At 33.0% G+C, this 24,124-nt stretch overlaps 2 protein-coding genes and 1 pseudogene across 8 annotated transcripts; all 3 read right to left on the reverse strand.

Annotated features, from left to right (window-relative positions):
- Positions 1-2,829: 2,829 nt before the first annotated feature.
- LOC107430811 (tropinone reductase homolog) lies at positions 2,830-5,161 on the reverse strand. Of its 3 annotated transcripts, none has more exons than XM_016041672.4 (5): positions 4,948-5,161; positions 4,535-4,742; positions 3,772-3,844; positions 3,403-3,515; positions 2,830-3,280 (listed from the first exon to the last, which is right to left on the reverse strand). In XM_016041672.4, the coding sequence occupies exons 1-5, from the start codon at positions 5,034-5,036 to the stop codon at positions 3,089-3,091; spliced, it is 675 nt and encodes a 224-aa protein (XP_015897158.2). In that variant the 5' UTR covers positions 5,037-5,161; the 3' UTR covers positions 2,830-3,088. The 3 variants fall into 3 exon arrangements, with proteins under 3 accessions (XP_015897158.2, XP_015897157.2, XP_060674368.1); XM_016041671.4 differs by having other exon boundaries at positions 3,628-3,844; positions 4,948-5,159; XM_060818385.1 differs by lacking the exon at positions 4,535-4,742 and having other exon boundaries at positions 3,628-3,844; positions 4,948-5,147.
- Positions 5,162-12,867: 7,706 nt separating this feature from the next.
- LOC132804264 (tropinone reductase homolog) lies at positions 12,868-17,529 on the reverse strand (annotated as a pseudogene).
- Positions 17,530-19,654: 2,125 nt separating this feature from the next.
- Positions 19,655-22,967, reverse strand: LOC112493318 (tropinone reductase 1-like). Of its 5 annotated transcripts, none has more exons than XM_060818552.1 (5): positions 22,585-22,963; positions 21,579-21,700; positions 20,497-21,381; positions 20,231-20,343; positions 19,655-20,102 (listed from the first exon to the last, which is right to left on the reverse strand). In XM_060818552.1, the coding sequence occupies exons 3-5, from the start codon at positions 20,732-20,734 to the stop codon at positions 19,890-19,892; spliced, it is 564 nt and encodes a 187-aa protein (XP_060674535.1). In that variant the 5' UTR covers positions 20,735-21,381; positions 21,579-21,700; positions 22,585-22,963; the 3' UTR covers positions 19,655-19,889. The 5 variants fall into 5 exon arrangements, with proteins under 5 accessions (XP_060674535.1, XP_060674536.1, XP_060674534.1 ...); XM_060818553.1 differs by having other exon boundaries at positions 20,497-20,681; positions 21,180-21,381; positions 21,579-22,963; XM_060818551.1 differs by having other exon boundaries at positions 20,497-20,767; positions 21,180-21,381; positions 21,579-22,963.
- Positions 22,968-24,124: the final 1,157 nt, after the last annotated feature.

Raw genomic sequence — 24,124 nt, forward strand, 5'->3', positions numbered from 1 at the left:
ATACCAAATTGGGTGAAAATCATTTGATGAAAGAGACGAATAATGGAACTTACATCACTCTTCGTTTTCATTAGATAAACCCAAGTCATTCGAGTGCAATCATCCATAAAAGTTACATACCATCTCATTCCATTAAGAGTGGAAGTAGATGCTAGTCCCCAAACATCTGAATGGACTAATGCAAAAGGAACAATTGCTTTATTTTCACTTAAATGAAAAATAGCATGATGGCATTTTGCAAGAACACAAGTTTGACAAATAAAATCTGAAACATTAAATCCAATAAACAAGGAAGGAAATAATCATTTCAAATAGAAAAAAGATGGATGCCCTAAACGTCTATGCCATAACCAAATCTGTTCCTTTTTTCTTATCAATTGAATCGTCTTGCATGAAATTAGCTTGTCCTTTTCTGGAATGCTGAAATCCATCTTCCAGATAGTACAATCTGCCACTTTCTCTACCACATCCAATCTTCTCCTTGGTTTGAAGGTCCTGAAGAACACAATGAGTAGGAAAAAACGTATAACCTAGATTATGAGATTTGGTCAATTTTTGGATAGACATGAGGTTGCAATTTAGTGATGGCACAAATAGTACATCTTTTATGGTTAAAGAAGGGGATAATGAAACTATACCAGTACCAACAATAGGAGAAGAAACTCCATTAGCATTAGTAATAATATTCATAGAACATTTAGAAGACAATTGATTTAATTTGTATCTATCACAAGTCATATGATCTGTTGCACTTGAGTCAACTATCCAATCACTCTTACCAGTAAAAGATGTACCTGACTGAGCAGTAAATCCAGAAGTTATGGCTACATTGACTCTCAGATTGGTGTCCTCCTTTTTGGCAGTAGAAAATACTTGAGATGCCTTCTTGCTTTTCGGATGCCAATCTGGATATCCATGTAGTCGAAAACATGTATCCACTGTGTGACCTGTGACATTACAATGAGTGCATTTTCGATCTTTCTTTGAGTTAGATGCTTTCTTGGTGGCCAGTGCAACACCCTCAGTTGTACTTCCAAGCATGGCTTCCTGTCGATTAGCTTCCACACAAACTACAGCATACACACTCTGTATATTTGGGAGTGGTATAGTAGCAAGTATACGACCTCTAACCCCATCCAAATGAGAATCTAGCCCAGCCAAAAAAACATACACACATTGGGCATTAACCTTTGCAGTGTATTTTGCGATATCACTTTTGCACTCCATAGTACAATCATCAATATCATCAAGCTGTTGCCATATCTTTTGCAATTTTCCAAGGTAAAAAATAATAGATTCTCCATTCTGGCAGATAGACATTATTTCACAATGAAGTTGATATGCCTTTGAAGCATCTTGTTCAACAGAATATGTCTGTTTTACAGCATCCCAAATTTCCTTAACTGTGCCCAATCGAAGAAACAGAGATCTAATATCCTTTGTCATCGCATCGAGAAGCCATGATTTGACAAGACAATTTTCATCTTACCATGTTTCATATTCTTCTGAATGCTCATCTGTAGGTGCAGCTTTTGTACCTAAAATAAAACCCCAACATTTTCTTCCATGGATATTATTTTGAGCATTCAAGGACCACTCAACATAATTTGTTCCATCAAGACGTTATGGAGTAATCAAAGAATTGTCTTGTACATGGAAACCAATAGTAGGGCTATCATTCTTCTTGTGAGAATCATCATTACTACTATTTGGGTCTGACATAGTGATGATGATACAAAGAAGATTTTAATAAGAGAGTAAACAGAAAAAATTGTGTTTCCAGGATCAAGCTTCAATTCCAAACAAAAGAAATTGAACCAAGCTTTGATACCATGTTAATCAACACAATTATGAAAGAATTTCTATTGTATTATATGAATGAAGTTTTACAATATATATATATATGAAAATACAAGTGTATCTAGAAGGAAACAAATATACAAATTATCCGATGATTCCTATGATTAAGGGATAGATCTTATCATATCTTAAATTTAAGATTTGATAATATCTCTTCCCACAATTAACTCCTATAATTCCTAACAAAAACCAGAATCTTTTGGATGATAAAATGTATTAACTCCAAACCAAAAAAAAAAAAAAAACAAAAAAAAAAAACAAAAAATCTTGTGGTCTGATGTGATCTAGAGGTGCCTATACTGTCTGTGTTGTTAATTATCCATACCTAACAAACCTTATATCCTCCATTTAGAATTGTCAACTTGAATTGTTTGAATTAGGTTAATAATATATTCCCAATGGTAATTTGACAAAATTTCTATATAATTATTGAAAAGGAAGCTTAAATATTTAGCTGTGTGGATGACCTATTTTCTCTATATTATTATTATTACTATTATTATTTCTAATAATAATAATTGTATTTTGGGTGATAAGTGAAGCAATTAAATGTTTGAATAAGGCAAATAACATATTTTTTACCAGTAAGGAACTTGAAATGTTTAGAAGGTTACTTATGAAGTAATTTAAAAGCCTAAATAAAGCTGGTATTTAATTTTGGAAATAATAAATATTTTTTTAAATAAAGGCCTGAGTGAGTTCAGATTCATATAATCTATATTTGATTTGGGAGATGGTGATTGGTAGTCATTCATGGAATTTATTCAAATTTGATCCAAGTAATCAAAGGGAAAGCTCCATTTGGAAATAATTATTTGATTTGAGGGAATTAAAGGTAATTTGTCTTTAATATGCATTCTCATTATTTTCACTATAGAGTCAACTATTATAAAAGCTTATAAAACAGCCTCGTAAAAATTAATAAATGTATCTTGAACATATTGACATTAAAAAAAAAAAAAAAAAAAAAAAAGCAGGACCAAATTCTTTTATTCGGACTACAGAAGTTCACCTTAGGAAATCCTTATATGTCCCCAAGAACAGTCTAGTGGATTTTTCACTGTTTTCCTTGATAAAGGTCCAGATTTTGGAGTTTCAATCCAAAATAATTAGTACAAAATTAAAAAAAGCTAATATAAGATGAAGAGTTTAATTTTCTAATTTGAGTGTAGAATCATTTAGATATCACCGACATTAAATTAAGTAAAATTAAAGACCAAATTATTTTCTACTGCTGAGTCGGTGGGTAGCCATTGACTGTAAATCCACCATCCACATAAATGATCTGTCCAGTGATGTAGGAAGCCGCCGGAAGGCAAAGGAATGCTACCGCAGATGAAACCTCCTTGGGCTCTCCGGCGCGACTCATTGGAGTTCCAGCAATTATATCATCCATATGTTTTCCCATTTCGAAATTGCCCTGCAGGAAAAAAATACATATAAAGTTACCAAAAGAAGCAGGGCATTTTCCAATGCAAATTTTGATGATCATGAAAAAGAAATAAATAAACAGAACTGGAAGGTGTAGATATATGTATATACTATTAGATTCTCAACAAGAGGAGTTTTGATGATCCCTGGAGCAACTGAATTAACTCGAATGTTGTCCTTTGCCCATTCACAAGCCAAGCTCCTTGTAACTTGGTTTATTGCACCTATTCAACATACAATAATTCAATTAACTTTCATATGAATTGGAAAAGAGAAAAAAAAATAAATAAATAAATACTCATAAAAATTTACTAATCTCTATGGAATAGAGTATACTTTTAGATGCTGCATTAACAGAATGCATAGGTAGAGCAACGGCACTCGCTATGGAAGAATTAAACACAATGTTTCCATTTCCTGAAGCTTTCAAAAGAGGGTGTGCTATTTGGCAAAAATGATAAGCAGACTCAAAATTGGTACCCATTATTGTCGAGAAATCTTGGGCTGTAACTTCCGTGGTACTTTTCGGTATTGTCATCCCAGCATTGTTCACCTAATTAATGAAGTTTATTAAGGTTGAGGAAAAAAAAAAAAAAAAACAAAAAAACAAAAAAACAAAAAAACAAAAAAAACAAAAAAAGAAGGAAAATACCATTATTAATATTGTATTTTTATATATTAGTAATAACTGTAATTAACCACCATGATTTTTAAAGTTCATTCGTTGGTTTCTCTTATACCCAAAAAAGAAAATACATAAAAACGGTCTAATCCAATATAAAATCAACTATGCTAACAATAGGCGCAAATTTGTCCCTGCCCATCACAAAGTCCTTGTTTTTAAAGAGGTTGAGATTAAATTTCTCCGCCTCTAATATAATAAAAAAAAAAAAATTATAAAGACGCCTGTCTTTATAATTAAGTGTCCATTGTGTTGTATTAACTAGAAAACGACAATGTGTCATCATCTAACAGCAAACAAGTCACTGATGGCCTTCCTCCAACCACTCACAAGAATTACCCCACATTTAAATTACGAGATGTGCGAATACTCTACCCTATTCATCTGGAAGTCCCTTTTTTTTTTTTTTTTTAGGGCAAATCTAGCAAAACAATGAGCAACAAATTCGTATTACGAGGAGGAAAGCAGCATGCAATATATATATATATATATATGTAAATAACTATTAATTTTATTATCATTATTATATATGTATGTATATATACAGATGAGGAAACCTACGAGGATATTGAGCTTCCCTTCAAAGAGAGAAGAGAGGGTTTCTATTAGTTTGTCTCTTTGGTCCCTGTATAACACATCACAAACAGATCCACTAACTTGAAAACCTTTGCTTTTCCATTTTCCCAAACGCTGATCTAGTTCATTTTGATTGCGAGAACATGTGTGGATAGTGGCTCCAAACCCAGCTAGTTCTTCAACAATGGCATGCCTAATGACCACTCAAAGCAGGAAATTTGTAAAGCTATAAAACAGATAAGATAAATCATCAAAAGTCAACCAGTTAGTCTTCACAAAAGTTTCCCTTTGTGCCCCCCCCCCAAAAAAAAAAAAAAAAAAATTATCTAGCATAAAGAGAAAATAAAAACAAAAATGTGCAAGAAAATTTATTAGGAATTTATGAATTAATCACCTACCCTATGCCTTTCGTTCCACCGGTGACCAGAGCCGTCTTCCCCTGGAGTGTCCATCTATTTTCCCCGCTACTAATATCTGGTTGTGTCATGTTTTATGGTCTCTCTTTGGCAGTTCGCCTCGCAACTCAAACTGTCAAGGTTTACAAAAGTGAACAATATTTTGTTCTTGGCAGTACTACGATGGAAAAAATAGAAACTCATGGCTGTCGCATTTCGTCCACATATCGAAACGTTAAATCGGATAGAGCTCTGTTTCTTGTATGTCCATTGCCCTTTGGCCACGTGTTTTTTTGTTTTTTTTTTTGGGTCGTTTATAGTAATACTCTCCCTTACAATTAAGGTAAATCTCTATGCGTTTTAAACCCACGAAAATGTAAGTATTGTGATTGACATAGCAATTAAGTCCATCTCATTTGAAGTCTATTGGCCACGTGTGGATGCTGCTTTGTTATTTTTCATTTTTGTCATAAAACACAACTAGTGGTGTTTGTTTTTTCTGTGCAAGAAACGACTGGTGTTCTTGATTTTAAAGAAATCTGGCACTCGTTCAAATAACTATCATGATTATGATGGTATGATAAAGATGGTCAATATCTAACGTATATATACTAGTTTGCAAATCATGATTTTGATTGTATGATATAAATGATCAATATCTAACTTATATATACTAGTTTGCAAATACAACGAAAATGATGAATTTCAATCGATCACAAAATATTGGTTTTTTTTTGGGTCTTTTACATAATTTGTAGAATTTTATTCCTATGAACCGAAAATTTGTTCACTTTTTTTTTTTATTTGATTAACTAAAAGATTGTGTTCGGGATCTCAATCATTAATAGAAGAAATCTTTGTTTAGTTAATTAAATATTACAGGGTAGCTCGTGAGGAATGATAGGCTAATATGTCATGTTTTTGTCCCCTAAAAAAAAAAAAATTTGTTTCCTAAATGTTTCTTTAATGCTACCGATCTACTGATCCATCCTTGGCCAGCTTTTTGATATGGCCGAAGGGCAAGTCCACTAAGGCCTTTGCTAGGCCACATAAAAGGATGGCCCACTATGATATTTTTTATTATTAGTTTTTAAAGTACTTCCAAGCTTAAAATTTAAAATTGTCTTTGTCGTATAATGAGTTGAATAAAATTCTAGAGAACAAAGTAAACAGGCACATTTAAATCCCAAAAAGAATTTTACATCTCAATCTTAGATAGTCTAAACAAGATGCTTACTTAGAGCTATCGTTTCTAAAAGCCTGAGATGTTTTTTCTTTGCAATCATATTTTGAAGCTGCTAATTTTTGCTAAAATTAAAAAGATTTGCCACCAAAAAATTTCCCATTATATGATGAAAATTTTCATCTTAAAAGGCAGTTAATATGACAGAGCATACCCTATCGTAGTATCGTGTGTCTTATATGAAAATGACCCACATACGACGGGCATTGTCTGTCATATTTGAAGATCAGATACGACGAGCCTAAAAACAAAACCCGTTGTATCTGAAGCATTTCCCCATAGTATTTGGTGTGTTAGATACGATGGTGCCATGTAGCATTTTTATATCCGATGTTTGACATGGCATTCGTGGAAAACTTACTGACGTGTCACAATATAGTCTAGCCCGTCATATTTGATTAAATATGACAGAACAATCTGTTGTATTAGATATGTGGATACAATGAGCTGGTCCGTTGTCATTGTACCAAAAACGATGGACCATTGTATAGGTAAAAAACGACGGTATGCTTAGCCAGTCATAAATGTCCAAATACGATGGTCCTAAGACTGTTTTTGTTTGTTCTTTTTATTTTTTTATATTTTTCACTAATGAAAATTATTTTAATTAATAATTTCTAAATTTAAAATTAAAATTGACAATATTTAATACAGTTATAAGTAAAATAAAAAAAAGTAATTATATTAAATTAATAGCATTCTAACTAATTATAACATGCAACTAATTAAAAAAGCGTAAGTATATATTTAACATCTAAAATAGAAACCAACATGAGAAATAATTAATAATATATATACTAATTTTGTTCTTCCATAATTTTCCAGGTGGACCAGAAATTGTTTTAACCAAATAGTTTGCCCATGCTTCTCTAAACTCATCCACATAATCTTTCACCCGCTCGCATTGATCAAACTGTGTAAAAAACAATGTTAATTGAATAAACATTTGAAATAAAGAATTTAATTATTAGTACTGATTAATAAAACAATGACATTATGAAAAAAAAAATTAAAAACTTACAATATTAGTTATGTGTTGTTGTGGCCTCAATACATCTTTAATTTTGAGTATCTCCCTCGTCATCATGCATATGTAATATCCACATTCAATTATTCCCGATTGAGAAGGAGACTACAATTATATATTTAACAAATTTTTAATATGTAAATAAGCTTAAAGCAGTAATTGTCAGGACCCGTCCAGAATTTCCTTCCCCGGAACCCTAGACAAGCCATGATCCCAGGGAAACCCTATCGGACCCTCCAACGGAAAATCCGGCAGAGCCTCCCCTAAGGAATTTACTTACCACAAATTACCTGCACTGAAAACACACTTCTAAAAAAACATCCCCTTATTCCTCCCACAAACTACAAATTGATTCCACAAATTTCAGCACTTCAAATAACAATAGCAACAACCCAGTGCATAAATAAAAACGACACGTCCAATACAGTATACCGAGCATTATACAGATCAATGTGGAATTTATAAAATGACAGGTAAGAATGTAATACAAGATAGAGAGGAAAAAGGGAAGAAAAACTTCTTGAACCTTCGGCAAACGAACTGAGACGTTGGCTCGCCCCGGACAATCAACGTCTCCAACCTGGACCTAGGGGAACGGAATTTAAGAGTGTGAGATGCTAATCATCTCAGTGAGTGGCCCTAACTACTGAACACCTTTAATATTAATAATATAAAATAAAAGAATTTAATAAATCAATACCGAACAATTAATAAATAAATAAACAAATATTTGAAGTAATAATTTCTCTCAAAACCCTCACTATTCACTCCATTGGAAATGTTCCCCTTTTAAAATATTTTCACAAAACCCGATGTACATACCTCCCGAAAACCAAGGAACCAAATAAATTAATAAACAACAAATAAACAAATAAATACCCCAAATATAATTATTCTGTAATAAATTATAATAAATAAATTTTTGAACACCTTTGGGGTTTTAAACTTTAATTGCAATTTACACCGACGCACCACACCATATACCGGTGATGCCCTCCGATACCCAGCGTCCTGAGCACCGACTGGAGGGGGGGGTTAAAGAGAGAAACCTGCAACGGTCACTTCGGCGTCCCGACAGTACCGCTGCTGAAACCATCAACCCGGCCAAGGAGGGGGGCGGCTGTGCACAACAAACTTGCCTGCCCACGGTCCAATGGCAACTCACGGGTGAAGTAATAACCGTACGCTAAACTACATAATAACCGCGTGCTACCACGTGTCCATACACCATACACCAGAACACCAATACTGTATGAGTGCGTCTAAAAATAAACAATAATAACCAACCGTACCGTTTTCCAAAATTACCGTGGGAAGTATACCAAATTTTCACAAAACACCATCCCACATATTTTTATTTAACAACCCGGTACGAAACATTGATAACCAACAAACCACAATTTCCTCGAAGTACGAGATGCAACCATAAAAATACCGCGGGCATAATTTATAAAATTTAAACAAATGTTTTCGTAAAATATTAACCCAATTATGCCCGAAAAAAAATATTACTTAAAATCACGTACAATTAATACCGAAACATACTTTGCTCATGCATAATAAATAAATTAAACCACAATAAAACCATAATTAAATCATACCACATGAGTCTAATTTAAATACCAATTAAACATAATTAATTGCCCAAAAATGATATAAAATCCAGACGCAATTAATTACTGAAAATACTTACTCATGTGTAACAAATACCATTTAATCACAATAAAATAATAATCGGGAATTTCTTAATGACCCCAAAATTTCATTTAGCACAAATGGGTAAATATATATATAAAATAATATTTTTCCCGATTGTATTTAAAATACGCCACATGAGCACAATTTACAGATATCCAATTAATACCACATAAATACAATTAATTACCCCAAAAATATTTTAAAGGTGGGTCACTCACCTGGAGCACGCAATTAACCCATGATCCACTACGGGATCAATTCTACGACTCACCGGTGCTCCTAGAACAAAATTCACAGACAGTCAAATAAATTAATATTTTATTCGGGTAAATAATACCCGGTACCCGGGGGCTTAAACGCAAACGTTAACCAAAATAGGCGAATGATATACCGAATCGAAGCTTGTGGGATGAGGATCACAAATCCGGTCTCCATCGACCCCAATTCCGCTGGAGGTGGCCGGAATTTGGTCGGGAAGCTTCGGCCGGTTTTGATCTTGAGGGATCTTTCAAACGGTGGGGATTTTGGGCAAACTAACCTCGGAAATGGACTCAGAGGGGTTGAAAATGGTGGGATAGAGGTATGAGACGGGCTGGGTTGGTCGGAAACGGCGAGAATCGCCGGAAAAACATAACCGGCCGCCGCCGGCTTCACCGGCCCGATCTGGGCGCGTCCGGTGGCGACAGGCCGGGAAATTTGGTGGCTGAGGTCGCGGCTGGCTGGGCTTCCTTGGTGGCCGGCGCATGAGGACTATGGGTGGCCGGAAAAAATGCAGCAAGGAGAGAGAGAGGGACGGCCGGTGGGAGAAAAAAAACTGTGCGTGTGTGTGTTTTGGTGCTCGGGGAAGAAGAAGGAAAAAAAGGAAAAAAAGAAAAGAAAAAGAAAAAAAGAAATGGTGTTTTCCCACGTGCGGAAAAGAAAAGAAAAAGAAAAAGAAAAAGAAAAAGAAAAGGGAAAATAAAACAAATAAATTCAAATTAATTAAATAAAAATAATAAAAATATTATTATTTAAAATAATAATAATAATAATTTGATTTTAAACATGGTTGACATGTGGCTTCTCAACATGGTGACACATGGTCACCTTCAGTAAGTCACACGTGGCACATCGTTATGCGTGTAAAAAAATAATATTAAAATAATACGGTATTTGAAAAACTCCACAGGTCCATAACTTTCAAACCACATGTCCAAATCGGACGTGCCGCTAGTCTACGGACTCGTATCGACGAGCACTTAACAACCATGCATGAGTCAAAGCTCAACCTTGCATGAATAAAAAGTCAACTCCGGCACCCTTTGGACAGTTTGGACCTCAACTTGTTTTGCCCATAACTTTCAAACCGTAGCTCCGTTTTCAACGTGCTACCAGTCTACAAACTCGTGCCAACGTGTACTTCGTAACAATATCTCAGTCAACCTAGAATTCCAACCGGATCAAAAAGTCAACTTTTGACCCCTTCGGTCAACGGTCAACGGTCAACCTCAGTCAACGTGCAAAATTCCAACATGGTTCGGGGCGGGGTGTTACAGTAATAAAATGTAATTTTGTTACATAATTAAATTATCATTGCTTGATTCCAATGCAATTTGTCTTTTGGGTTTACCCTTCTCTAGTGCATTCCATATCATAAAAGCTCTTTACCACATAAAATAAAAATTATTAGAAACATTTATTATATATAACTACTAAATTTTTTTAAAATAGTATACCCATTTATAACATTCCTAAAATCTTCACGAACACTACTCCTAGCGGAGTCAAAACACCAAGCATTCCTTTCATATGGATCGACAACATCTAGCATCCAATAAGCACTAAAAAAATATTTAAAATAATTTAATTACTATCCATTAATTAACATGTTATAAAACTATTAATTGATTAACCAGTTAAATTAATTATGAGCTGTTAATTAATATGTTCTAGAACTAATTAACTGATTAACTAATTAAATAATACTATTAAAGGTCATACCTTTGGAAATATGGAATTAACCATATCAATTTGTCATCTATGATCTCTCTCCTTCTTTTGAAAACTTGTGAAGCTGGACTCTTTACGATAATATCTTTGACATCCATCGACACATTTCTTGGATCCATAAAAGCGTACTTAAAATCTTTGTACTCTAAAATCATATTCATATAGGATCTTTAAATAAACAAATTAAAAACCTACATATAAAAATTTGGAATATAAATAAATATATAGATGAAAATAAAAAATTAATTGAACAATATTTTACCTCATGTTCAATAATATGCAATCAACAATAATTTACTCCATATTGCAAAATGTTTGGATGTCGCCGTTTGACAAGGATGCAAAGTGTTAAATGCCAATAGTTTTTTTCCCAAGTTTATTTGGAAAATAGAGTCCTGTGGTAAACCACCCATTATTATCGAAAGAAGCCACACTTTTGGTGGCATATTAGCACTTCTATCATCTATATTTTGTTCTGTAGGTATTGCAGATTACTGTGACTTTTGGGATTGAGGTGTACTGCTGGTGTCCATCTATATTTTGTCCTGTAGGTATTGCAGATTACTGTGACTTTTGGGATTGGGGTGTACTGCTGGTGTCCCGAATTAGTATGTGACTTGAGGCAGCTCTCTTGGACATATATATATATATATATATACATATATATATACCTGCAAATAAATTTACCAATTTTTATATGTTATATATTTAAATAATGATCACTTATTGAAATATAATTAAAATGTATATAATCAAAATCATTATTACCTGATTATTGGGTAAAATAACTAGAAGTGTTGGCCAAGCACAAAACGATCCCAATACTTCTCCTACAGTGGCCAAATCAAATGTGGAAAATGGTAATGGGGCTAGAGGAAGAAAAGCCTTCTGCACAATGAATTGAACATTATCTTGACCCGATATCATTCAATGGCGTGCATCATTACTGCTTGAAGGAAACATATCATTCCTTTTGCCACTACATTTTCCATTGTACCTTGGGCAAGCACGCACTATAAACCCTACATTACAAAAGAAAAAAAGATACTAATAGTAAAAATCAATGCCACAAAAAATATTAAATGTAAAAAAAAAAAAAAAAAAATGTATGTAAACCATATTATAAATTTATACATTATAATTACCTATGGTTGTGCTCAAGGTGATGAATCAACAGGCGCTGCAATAAATGTTCTTATTTATGCTAGAGGTGATTTATGGACTGCAGGAGATGATACCCATATATCATTCTCGAACTAATAAGTCATCAATTCTGCAAATGGATTTTTCCACAAACTATTCTTTTGATCTAGCTACTGTTGCACTAGGAACTTTAAAACTTTCCTTTAGCTCATTAAGACTTTAAGTCAAAATAACCATATCCATTTGCTTGTTAACAATGGCTTTCCTTAGCCTTCTGATTTCTTCATCTTTGGCATTCTCACTAACTTTTTGTCGTGAGCTCCGTCTTGGAATGTGCCAATATTCAGTTGGGGCCACCTCATGACCTACTGCCATAACTCGACCCTTGTACTCAGGCATCCCCAATACTAATGTCAATATATCATTTGGGTAATTAAGATTAATATTCAATTTCCCTTCAGCATGTTGGTCTAATAATTCAAGCTGCAATATTTATATAGTAAAAAATAATAAATTGACCAAAATAAACATAAATTATATTACTATATATTATAAATTATATATATAATTATATCATCAATCTAATTATAATTTATATTAATAATATAATTAATATTAGTAATATACATTTAATAGTATATTAATAGAAATATTAGTATAATATTATTAAAAATTAAACATATCACTCACAATTCTTTGTCCAATTTCTGCAGCTTCGGTAGTTAGGTAATTTCCATCTTTATCAGTATGACCTGCTATCCACATTAGCTTCCGTTAAATCTTATTGAAGTTCCTTGTTTTTACTTGCTGTACATTGAAAAACACTAAAATTATTCGATGAGCATTACTTACGTAATTAAGTATATCATAGAAACTCACTCTAGTTTAGTTTGATCAAGCAAAGTAAAAAAAAAAAAAAAAAGAAAAAAGAAAAGTCATATATATATATATATATATATATAAAGAGAGTTTAAATCTAATAAACTGTCTAGTTCACTTTATGATGCATGATACTGATGTAACACGATACTAAATAAAAGTAATATATATATATATAAAGATTCTCAATTTTTTTCTTTAAAAATCCAAATTTATCTATATACCATATGATAATTTAATCAATTGTCATTGAAGGGTTTATTTTCTCTTTTAACTGGGTTTTTAGTAGTAAAAATAAACAAATATTTAAACTAATATTGCCACATGTAATGTCAGGATCCATCCAGAATTCCTTCCCCGGAACCTTAGATAAGCCCTGATCCCAGGGAAATACCACCGAACCTTCCAACGGAAAATCCGGCAGCACCTCCCCTAAGGGTAGGACTAACCAAAATTTACCTGCACTGAAAACACACTTCAAAAATTCATCCCCTTATTCCTCCCACATTACTACAATTTGTTTCCACAAATTTACAGCACTTCAAAAAAAAAATAACAGCAACAACCCAGTGCATAAATAACAACTACACGTCCAATACAGTATACAGAGCATTATACAGATAAATGTGGAATTTATAAAATGATAGATAAGGAAACAATACAAGACAGAAAGGAAAAAAAAGGAAGAAAAACTTCTTGAACCTTCGACAACGAACTGAGACGTTGGACTCGCCCCGGACAATCAACGTCTCCAACCTGGACCTAGGGGAACGGAATTAAGAGTGTGAGATGCTAATCATCTCAGTGAGTGACCCTATCTACTGTACAATATAATACCACGGTAATAAGTAGATAGATAATAATTAATTGGAAATAATAATTTCTCTCAAAACCCTTACAATTCTCTCAGTTTGAAAAGTTTCCCTTTTAAAACCTTTTCACAAAACTCTTGTTCGTAATCCCCGAAAACCAAGACATCAAATAAATACCAGAAACAGTAATAATTATAATTTTAATTCCAATACAGTTTCCAAACATTTTATTTTTAACACACAGTTCTGAAAATCATTTGATGCACCCACTATATACCAGTGGCGCCAATAGTACCCAGCGTCCCAAGGTACCGCCAGACAGGAGGTTATAGAAAGAAACCGGTATACGGTCGCGTGGCGTCCCGCTGCGCCGCTGCTAACCTGGTGTCCCAGCCATGGGAGGTGGCCTACCCTCATCCGATGGCAACCACAGGACAACCTCATAATATCACCTGCGCGCTCCTCACACCCACCTGCGCGCTAATCACAATCGTGTCCACACTAACCATATCACATATAAACAGAACACCAGTACGTGCACGGTGCATCTAAAAATCATAAAATCCACATATTTAAATCATAAATCAAACTCACATTTTGCATAAATAGAGCGGGTATATTCCATCCGCTTGAACCCGGAAATTCTCCACAATTTCTTTATAATCAACACCATAAATTCCATGATTTTCAAATCCACCAACTCCCAAATCCATCAATTCAAATATCCACATTTTCCCAATAGCATAAATAATTCTCGAAATATAATAATCAAATCTCATAATATTCCATGGGCATATTTTATAAAAATTGGAGTCACCAACATAAACAAATATTTTCCTTGAAATATTTGAAAATCAAATCATGCCCAATTTAATGTTAAAACCACAAGAATTTCATAATTCTTAAAACCATAAAATAATTTTCACATGGCATAAATTTATAGAATGCACATTTTCTTAAATCCAATAAATTCACCAATAATTTCACAATAAATCAAATAAATATTTGGCACATAGAATTTAAATTCCAAATATTCAAATCACACATAATAATCACAATTTAATTCCCGAAATTAAATTGAAGGTGGGTCACTCACCTGGAGCACACAATTAACCCACGATCCACTATGGGATCAATTCCATGACTCACTCGTGCTCCTAAAACAAAATTCACAGACAATCAAATAAAATAATATTTTAATCGGGTAAATAATACCCGGTAACCGGGGGGTCAAACACAAACGTTATCCAAAATTGACAAATTATATGTCTATGGAAAGCTTGTGAGATGAGGATCACATTACCGACCTCCATTGAGTTCAATTCGACCGGCGGTGGCCAGAATTTGGTCGGAAAGATTCGGCCGGTTTTAATCCCTTCGTATCTTGCAAATCGATGAGAGTTGAGTTAATTGGAGCTCAGAATCGGACTCAGAGGGTCCAAATTAGTGGGAAAGGACCGGCTGCACGACCAGTGGCTGCCGGAAAATGGCCAAACCAGTGGCACACCGGCCGCCGGCTATGGAGGCCGATCCCAGCGGGTCGGCTGGCCATTCGGCTGGAAATTTGGCTGCCGGTGTCGCCCAGCTGTGGGCTTTCGGCCGGCGCATGAGCGGTTTCGGTGGCCGAAAAAAGTGCAGTAAGAAGAGAGAGAGAGACGGTCCGTGGGGAGGAAGAAAGAAAGAAAGGAAGAAGAAGAAGAGAAGGAATCAGGCCCCTGACCCTTTTTTCCCACGTGGGGAAAAGAAAAGAAAAAGAAAAAGAAAAAGAAAAGAAAAAGGAAAAGAAAAAGAAAAATAAATAAAATAAAAATAATTAAATAATTACATAATAATATTATTATTTAAAATAATAATAAAAATAATTTGATTTTATACATGGTTGACATGTGGCATTTCACCATGGTGACACATGGTCACCTTCATTAAGTCACACGTGGCACATCGTTACGCGTTTAAAAATAATATTAAAATAATACGGTATTTGAAAAACTTTACAGGTCCATAACTTTCAAACCACATGTCCAAATCGGACGTGCCGCTAGTCTACGGACTCGTATCAACGAGCACTTCACAACCATGCATGAGTCAAAGTTCAACCTTGCATGAATAAAAAGTCAACTCTGACACCCCTTGGACAGTTTGGACCTCAACTTGTTTTGCTCATAACTTTCAAACCGTAGCTCCGTTTTCAACGTGCTACCAGTCTACGAACTCGTGCCAACGTGTACTTCATAACAGTACCTCAGTCAACCTAGAATTCCAACCGGGTCAAAAAGTCAACTTTTGACCCCTTCGGTCAACGGTCAACAGCTGACCTCGGTCAACGTACAAAAATTTCCGACATGGTTCGGGACGGGGTGTTACATGTAATTTGCTGATTCACTCTTTTATAAACCAATTATGAGATGAGCTAGATAATCAACTACATCATAACTTTATATATATACAGTTTTTTAAACAATATATTATATATATATAGGATCCACATAAATAATCTGATTTGATCGATTAAAACTAGCTGTGGCAATAATAATAAATAAATTTTCTTGTAATTAATTATAGAAACAAACAATAATAATGGACATGGTTGTCATGTTTAAAAATAGAGTTAATTGCACGTTGGTATATTTGAATTTTAGAATTTTATAATTTAAATTTTTAACTTTCAAATATAGCAATTTAGACATTTAATTTTCAAATTTGTTGCATATTGATTTGATCCTCAAGTTGAATCAAATAAATTAATAACAATTAAGTTTTTTACAAATTGCTTTACCCAAAATTAGAAATTGGACTAATCTGTAACAAATTTAAAAATTGATGATATAAATTATTGTATTTGAAAGTTTGAGGGTCTAAATCGCAAGATCTTATAAGCCAAAGATATTTAAATGCAATAAAACTGTAAGAGATTAGAAAAAAAAATGTTTTCTCAAACAAATATATGGCTATTGCAATTGTACCAAATTTGCATTGAGGTACGTTAATTTATCCATATATGAAAAAATCCGTATACATATATAATTTTTAAAAAATCAGAAACTTACCAGGATGTTGGGCTTCCCTTTAAAGATAGAAGAAAGATAGAAGAGACGGTTTCTATTAGTTTCTCTCTTTGGTCTCTGTAGAACACATCACATATAGGGTCTCTGTATAACACATCACATACCCGTTCCACTTCAAACCCTTTGTTTTTCCATTCTCCTAACACCTATCAAGTTCATTTTGTTTGCGAGAACAAGTGTTGACAGTGGCTCCAAATCCTGCTAGTTCTTCTACTATAGCATGCCTAATATATCCCACTCAAAACACATAAATTTGTAAAGCCCATAAAAAGAGAAAACTAATTATCAAAGTAATCAATTAGTTTTCAAAAAAAAAAAATCCCAATTGGACCTTAAAAAGTTCTTTATCTAGCACAAAAATAAAATAAAAAATCTGCAGAAATTTTTTAATAATAAATTAATTAATCACCTACCCCCTGCCTCTGGTTCCACCGGTGAGCAGACCCGTCATCCCCTCGCGTGTCCATCTTTTTCCTCTGCTGCTAATATCTGGTTGTGTCATGTTCTTATATATGGTCCTCGCGGCAATTTTGGTTTGCAAAAACGAACAATAATTTGAATTTGATGCCTTTTCTTTTGCAAAAGTACGAAGGAAAGATAGAAACTTAAAGGCTGTAGCATTACGTCGATGTGGTGGACGTCAATTTAAACGGATAGAGCTAAATATATTCTTGTGTCGCCACGTTTATGTTACTTTTTTTTCTATTTTTGGATAAACGTTTTGGTACATTTTGTCAGAAAACAAAACGAGTGGTGTTCTAATTACCAAAAATCCAAAAAAATTAATAAAAAAATTGAAAAATAACCGGTGTTCTTAATTTTCAAGAAATCCGGCACTAATTCCAGCTAATATATATATATATATCCGGCACTAATTCAATGTGATAAATATGGTCAAAATCTAGCTCATATACTAATTTGGAGATGCGACAAAAATGATGAATTTCAATTGATCACAAAATTTTGAACTGGGAAAATTAATATATGACTAACAATGAACACGATCCTCATATTTTTGTAAAAACTTGTGACCTTTTTATTTTGTAATTTTTTTGGCATTTATATAATTGTAAGTAGAGAATAGAATGCATTTAACTTAATTTTGTCTAGGTTAATTTCTAGGTCTTTGACATAATTTATAGTCTATTTTTCCTATAAAGTTTGTGCATGGAAGAAATCTTTGTTCAGTTAATTATGTTAAAACATATATTACTAGACAGCTCGTGAGAAATGATAGTCTATACATGTTCTTTTTTCTTTTTTTCTTTTTTTAATTTTTCATAAATTCTTCTTTAATGCTTTCTGATGATTGAACATTGACCACCCAGCTTGTTGTTACGGCCCAATGGCAGGTCCATTAAAAGCTTTTGTATAGGCCCTATAAAAAGGGTCCAAAATGAAAAAAGTTAACTCATTGTTTTTGATGTAGGAGGAGCGTTACATACAAAGGTTTTTAACAAAAATTTTGGGAAATAATCTTGACCATTAAACATGTTCATGGTTGTTCGATTCTTAGAGCGACACTCTGCTAATATCATGTACAATTCTGATGTTTATTAAATGTCCGGTGTGAGATTTTCGATTAAAAAACATGGGCTTGGAAGGAGATGGAGAAAGATATATATAACTCTAGCTTATGATGTTTATTTCAGTAGTACCAATCCTTCTGTTGTATCTGCTCGTGGTACACTATACTGGCTTTTGCCGGATAATCAAATATTTATATTTGATTTGAATAATGAGACTTGGAAAATCTTTTTGCTTCCTAAATAGTTGTGTTAGAAATTATGAAGGGCGATGGGTTTAGTTTCCATAGGAAAAGATGAACGATTGCTTGGAACTCTGGGTTATGAAAGAATTTGGGAAGATTAAGGTGTGGGGAAAAAGACTAGAAATTGGCATGGAAGACCTATATGAGGAAGAGCCCCATGCTTGTCCAATAACTTCTTTCAATGCTGATGTTGCAAATTTAAAAGGTAATTTCAAGATGATATATATTTTACACTTTGCAAAGTCGCAAGATTCCAAAGATCTTCGCTTGGAGCTGCTGTTTATATATGCCAAAGATGTTTTCTTTTTGCTGGAACTAAAAATGATTATTTGCTGTTTGAAAAAGTATTGTTCTACTAGTGAAGGTTAAATATGTGTTTTTGAAATAATCGAATCTCATATATACATCATATATATATATAGGATCAAATTTATATTGTAAGATGAAAACTTAATATCGTACGAAATTTTAGGATGATCAATTTCGTGCTAAAATGGATACTCCTTTATAATATATATCTCTGATGTAAAACTAGCCGTTCTAAAATAATATTTAATATTAAATTTTCAACTTACCAAATAAACACAATCTTCTTTATAGTAAAACCTTGTATATATATATATTTTTAGATATATAACATAAACAAAAGTTTGTATTAGTTATTTTCTTTTTATGTCATTGTCTATTTGAAATAATGTGTGTATGGAAATTTATTAGATAGGTCTCTAATCATGTCCTAATTGTTTGGTTTTGGTTTGTCTTTTTTATAGTGATTTTGTTTTGGTTTTATTGAACTTCGATCGTTTCGAGCTATGAATTAACCCTGTTTTCATAAATTTCATAGTCCTACCATTTTGAGGAAAGACATAAACTTTAATTCAATTAGTAAAATAAGCTTATATTGGTTCGGTAATCCCAGACCAGCATAATATGATTTTAAGAATACAAATGAATTATTATTTTCACTATAGAGTCAACTATTATGAAAGCTTACAAACAGCTAAACAGCTTCATAGAAATAATAAATGTATCTTGAACTCATTGACAACCCAACAAAAAAAAAAAAAAAAAGAAAAAGAAAAAGAAAAAAGCAGGACCAAATTCTTTTATTCGGACTGCAGAAATTCATCTTCGGAAAGCCTTATATGTCCCAAAGAACAGACGAGTGGATTTTTCACTGTTCTCCTTGATAAAGGTCCAGGTTTTGGGTTTCCAATCCAAAATAATAACAATAAAATTAACAAAAAGCCTAATATAAGATGAAGAGTTTAATTTTCTAATTTGATTGTAGAATCAATTAGATCTCACCGACTTTAAATTAAGTAAAATGATAGACCAAATTATTTTCTACTGCTGAGTCGGTGTGGCCATTGACCGTAAATCCACCATCCACATAAATGATCTGTCCAGTGATGTAGGAAGCCGCCGGGAGGCAAAGGAATGCTACCACAGATGAAACCTCCTTGGGCTCTCCGGCGCGAGTCATCAGAATTCCAGCAATCATATCATCCACATGTTTTGGCATTTTGCCCTGCAGGCAAAAATACATGTAAAATTACTAATACAAGCTGAGCATTTTCCAATGCAAGTTTTGATGATCATGAATAATAAATAAATAAATACTTAAACAGAATGGAAGGTGTAGATACATGTATATACCGGTAGATTCTCAACAAGAGGAGTTTTGATAGGCCCAGGAGCAACTGAATTAACTCGAATGTTGTCCTTTGCCCATTCACAAGCCAAGCTCCTTGTGACTTGATTTATGGCACCTATTCAACATACGATAATTCAATTAACTTTTTATATATATTGAAAAAAAAAAATTTTTTTTTCAAAAAATACTCATAAAAATTTATTGATCTCTATGGATTAGAGTAAACCTTTAGATGATTACTAAAAAAAAAAAAAAAAAAAGAGTATACCTTTAGATGCTGCATAAACAGAAAGCATAGGTAGAGCAACGGCGCTCGCTACGGAAGAATTAAACACAATGTTTCCATTTCCTGAAGCTTTCAAAAGAGGGTGAGCAATTTGGCAAAAATGATAAGCAGACTCAAAATTGGTACCCATTATCGTCGAGAAATCTTCGGCTGTAAATTCCGTGGTACTTTTTGGTATTGTCATCCGAAGAATAAGAAGAAGAAGAAGAAGGAAAATCATTATTAATGTTGTATTTTAATATATTGGTAATACCTGTAATCAATCACCAATGATTTTTAAAATTCATTCGTTGGTTTCTCTTATACCCAAAAAAGAAAAGACATAAAAGGGTCTAATTCGATATAAAGCCAACTACGCTAACAATAAGCACAAATTTGTCCCTGCCCATCACAAGTCCTTGTTATTTTAGAGAGGTTGAGTTTAAAGCTCTGCACCTCTAAGAAAAAAATAATAACAATTATAAAAACAAGCACACATCAAAATTTTATTAACTAGAAAACGACAATACATTAGCATCTAACAACAAACAAGCCACTGAGCTCCTTCCTCCAACCACTTACAAGAATGATCACAATTAAGAGCAAAATAATGAGAAACAAATTCGCATTACGAGGAGGAAAGCAGCATGCAAAATATATATATATATAATGATGAGGAAACCTACGAGGATATTGAGCTTCCCTTCAAAGAGAGAAGAGACGGTCAGTTTCTCTCTTTGGTCCCTGTATAACACATCACAAACCGATCCGCTAACTTGAAAACCTTTGCTTTTCCATTCTCCCAAACACTGATCCAGTTCATTTTGATTGCGAGAACATGTGTGGATAGTGGCTCCAAACCCGGCTAGTTCTTCAACTATGGCATGCCTAATAACCAGTCAAAACAGGAAATTTGTAAATCTATAATACAGATCAAATTAATCATCAAAAATCAACCTGCAGCTAGCCTTCACAAAAGTTTCCCTTTGTGCCCTAAAAAAAAAAAAAAATCTCTAGCACAAAAGGAAAATGAAAACAAAAATGTGCAAGAAAATTTATTAGTCATTTATGAATTAATCACCTACCCTATTTCCACCGGTGACCAGAGCCATCTTCCCCTGGAGTGTCCATCTATTTTCCCTGCTACTAATATCTGGTTGTGTCATGTTTTATGGTCTCTCTTTGGCAGTTCGCCTCGCAACTCAAACTGTCAAGGTTTGCAAAAGTGAACAATAATTTGTTTTTGGCAATACTACGATGGAAAAAATAGAAACTTATGGCTGTCGCATTTCGTCCACATATTGAAACGTTAAATCGGATAGAGCTCTGTTTCTTGTATGTACATTGCCCTTTGGCCAGGTGTTTTTTTGTTTTTTTTTTTTTTTGGGTCGTTTATAGTAATACTCTCCCTTACAATTAAGGTAAATCTCTGTGCGTTTTAAACCCACGAAAATGTAAGTATTGTGATTGACTTAGCAATTAAGTCCATCTCATTTGAAGCCTATTGGCCACGTTTGGATGCTGCTTTGTTATTTTTCGTTTTTGTCATAAAACACAACGAGTGGTGTTTGTTTTTTCTTTGCAAGAAACGAATGGTGTTCATGATTTTAAAGAAATCTGACACTAGTTCAAATAACTATCATGATTTTGATTGTATGATAAAGATGGTCAATAACTAACTTATATATACTAGTTTGCGAATCATGATTTTGATTGTATGATATAGATGGTCAATATCTAACTTATATATACTAGTATGCAAATACAACAAAAATGATGAATTTCAATCGATCACAAAATTTTGGTTTTTTTTTTCCTCGGTCCTTGACATAATTTATATACTTTTATTCCTATGATCCTAAAATTTGTTCACTTGTTTTTTTTTTTTTTTTTTTTTTTGGAGATAAAACTAAAAGAGTGTGTTCAGGATCTCAACATTAATAGAAGGTTAATTAACCGCGATGCTTTCCCAGTGGTTATCCATCCAGGATGAAGAAGTGCTAGCTGATCTCTCATCTCCTCATCCCCATTATTTTCCAGATTTGCCACAGACTCTATAACCTCCTCATCACTTGCAAACATTTTTCTCACCTTGTCGTCAATCTTTATCAGAACTCGTGTTTGTGTTCCACTGCTGCATGTTTGCTGGTTGTTATTGGAGAAAATAATAAAGCCCTAAAAGAATAACATTCTAAAAATTATTTAAAAGAAAACAAATAAAAAAGGGCTTTTAGTTAATGTAAAAAAGGGCTTTTAGTTAATGTTATATAAAAATTTGCCATGTAAGGAGAAAATCGAAAAGCAGCACTCTAAAGTGTTTTAAGCATGATCCAACAAAGGCGGAGCTGTGCTTTGGCTCCAAAGGTTTTTAAAAATTTGTTATTTTATATAATACTCTTTGCAAATTTAATACTAAAAAAAAAAAAAAAAGAAAAAAAAGAAAAGAAAAAACATATTTAATTTGTTTAAAAATGGTATTTTGGCCCCCCTTAAATAAGGTTATCATATTATTTAATCAGGTTTTAATGAAAGTCTTGATAGGTAATCTACATCAATTATACTATAATTACGTATTAAATTGAAATATTTATATTTTAGCCTTATATATTATCTCAATTTTCAATATATAGTTTTGTCCCATTTTTTTGAAATTATCCTCTTCTTTTAATCGACCTAGTCACAAAAGATCTACCAGCAAAACTCTAAATAGAAATAAGAAATAAAATCTTCAATTCCCAAAATGGATTTGCTTGTTTGGTAAGGAGAGAGCTAGGCACGTAAATGGCCACATAAGTGGAAAAGTGGTAGGTTTTGATTAACATGTGGATTTGAAATGATTTACGTTTCAGCAATGGAGAACCACAAGCAATATTAAAAGGAATTAGAGAAGCAAACTTTTTGAAACTTCTTGTGGGGGACCTCTTCATGTTAGTCGCCACATGACAAATACAGATGTCGTGTTGCAAGTGTCAAAACCGAGAAAACAAAATTACTTTTTCTCTCTTCAAACAATTAACCATTTCCTCATCATGACAACGAAATTATGATGTAATATTGTCAAAAAAATTTTGATCCCAGCCTTTCACGTTTTGAATACAATGTGTTGTATCTGTGCATGAACTAGTAGGTTATCTCACTTGTTTCCACCTTCATAGAATTGGCCACATATTATATGTATATATATATATATATATATTTATAATCAGACTTATATAAAATTGCGATAATGATAATTTTACTTTTACAATGAGAATCTTCTGTATTAATTTTTGAATCATATTTAAAAAATTAAAATTTATATATAATAAAAAATTAAAAAATTATATAAACAAAATAAACCATATATGGACCTTTATAAATCACTAATATATTTTCAAATTTGAATAATTCAATGGTTAATAAAAAAAATAACTATCAATTTTATAGTCAAATCAATGTAATGTGATACGTATAATTTTGATCCGCTGGAAATATACGATAATCATGTATGCATCATTTTCTATTACTTCAAAAGCCGCTTACTATGAGTCTATGACTCGCCAGTACTCTATCTGCCTTCAATTTTATACCATTAAGTCCCTATTTCCTTTTTGTTGAAAACCATTGAAGTCCCTACGGTTTCTGCTACATA

Source organism: Ziziphus jujuba, chromosome 6 (assembly GCF_031755915.1).
Source record: "Ziziphus jujuba cultivar Dongzao chromosome 6, ASM3175591v1".
In the NCBI taxonomy this organism is placed as follows: Eukaryota; Viridiplantae; Streptophyta; class Magnoliopsida; order Rosales; family Rhamnaceae; genus Ziziphus; species Ziziphus jujuba.

What these genes read in the sequence shown, in the direction of transcription:
- LOC107430811 (XM_016041671.4), bottom strand. Translation starts at nt 5,036, where the DNA reads ATGACACAACCAGATATTAGTAGCGGGGAAAATAGATGGACACTCCAG. An exon ending in GGTGGAACGAAAGGCATAGG is followed by an intron (nt 4,743 to 4,947) that starts GTAGGTGATTAA and finishes AGTGGTCATTAG; the next exon opens with GCATGCCATTGTTGAAGAAC. An exon ending in AAGGGAAGCTCAATATCCTC is followed by an intron (nt 3,845 to 4,534) that starts GTAGGTTTCCTC and finishes TTCATTAATTAG; the next exon opens with GTGAACAATGCTGGGATGAC.
- LOC112493318 (XM_060818552.1), bottom strand. Translation starts at nt 20,734, where the DNA reads ATGATTTTCCTTCTTCTTCTTCTTCTTATTCTTCGGATGACAATACCA. An exon ending in TGTTTATGCAGCATCTAAAG is followed by an intron (nt 20,344 to 20,496) that starts GTATACTCTTTT and finishes TATGTTGAATAG; the next exon opens with GTGCCATAAATCAAGTCACA. An exon ending in CTCTTGTTGAGAATCTACCG is followed by an intron (nt 20,103 to 20,230) that starts GTATATACATGT and finishes TTTTGCCTGCAG; the next exon opens with GGCAAAATGCCAAAACATGT.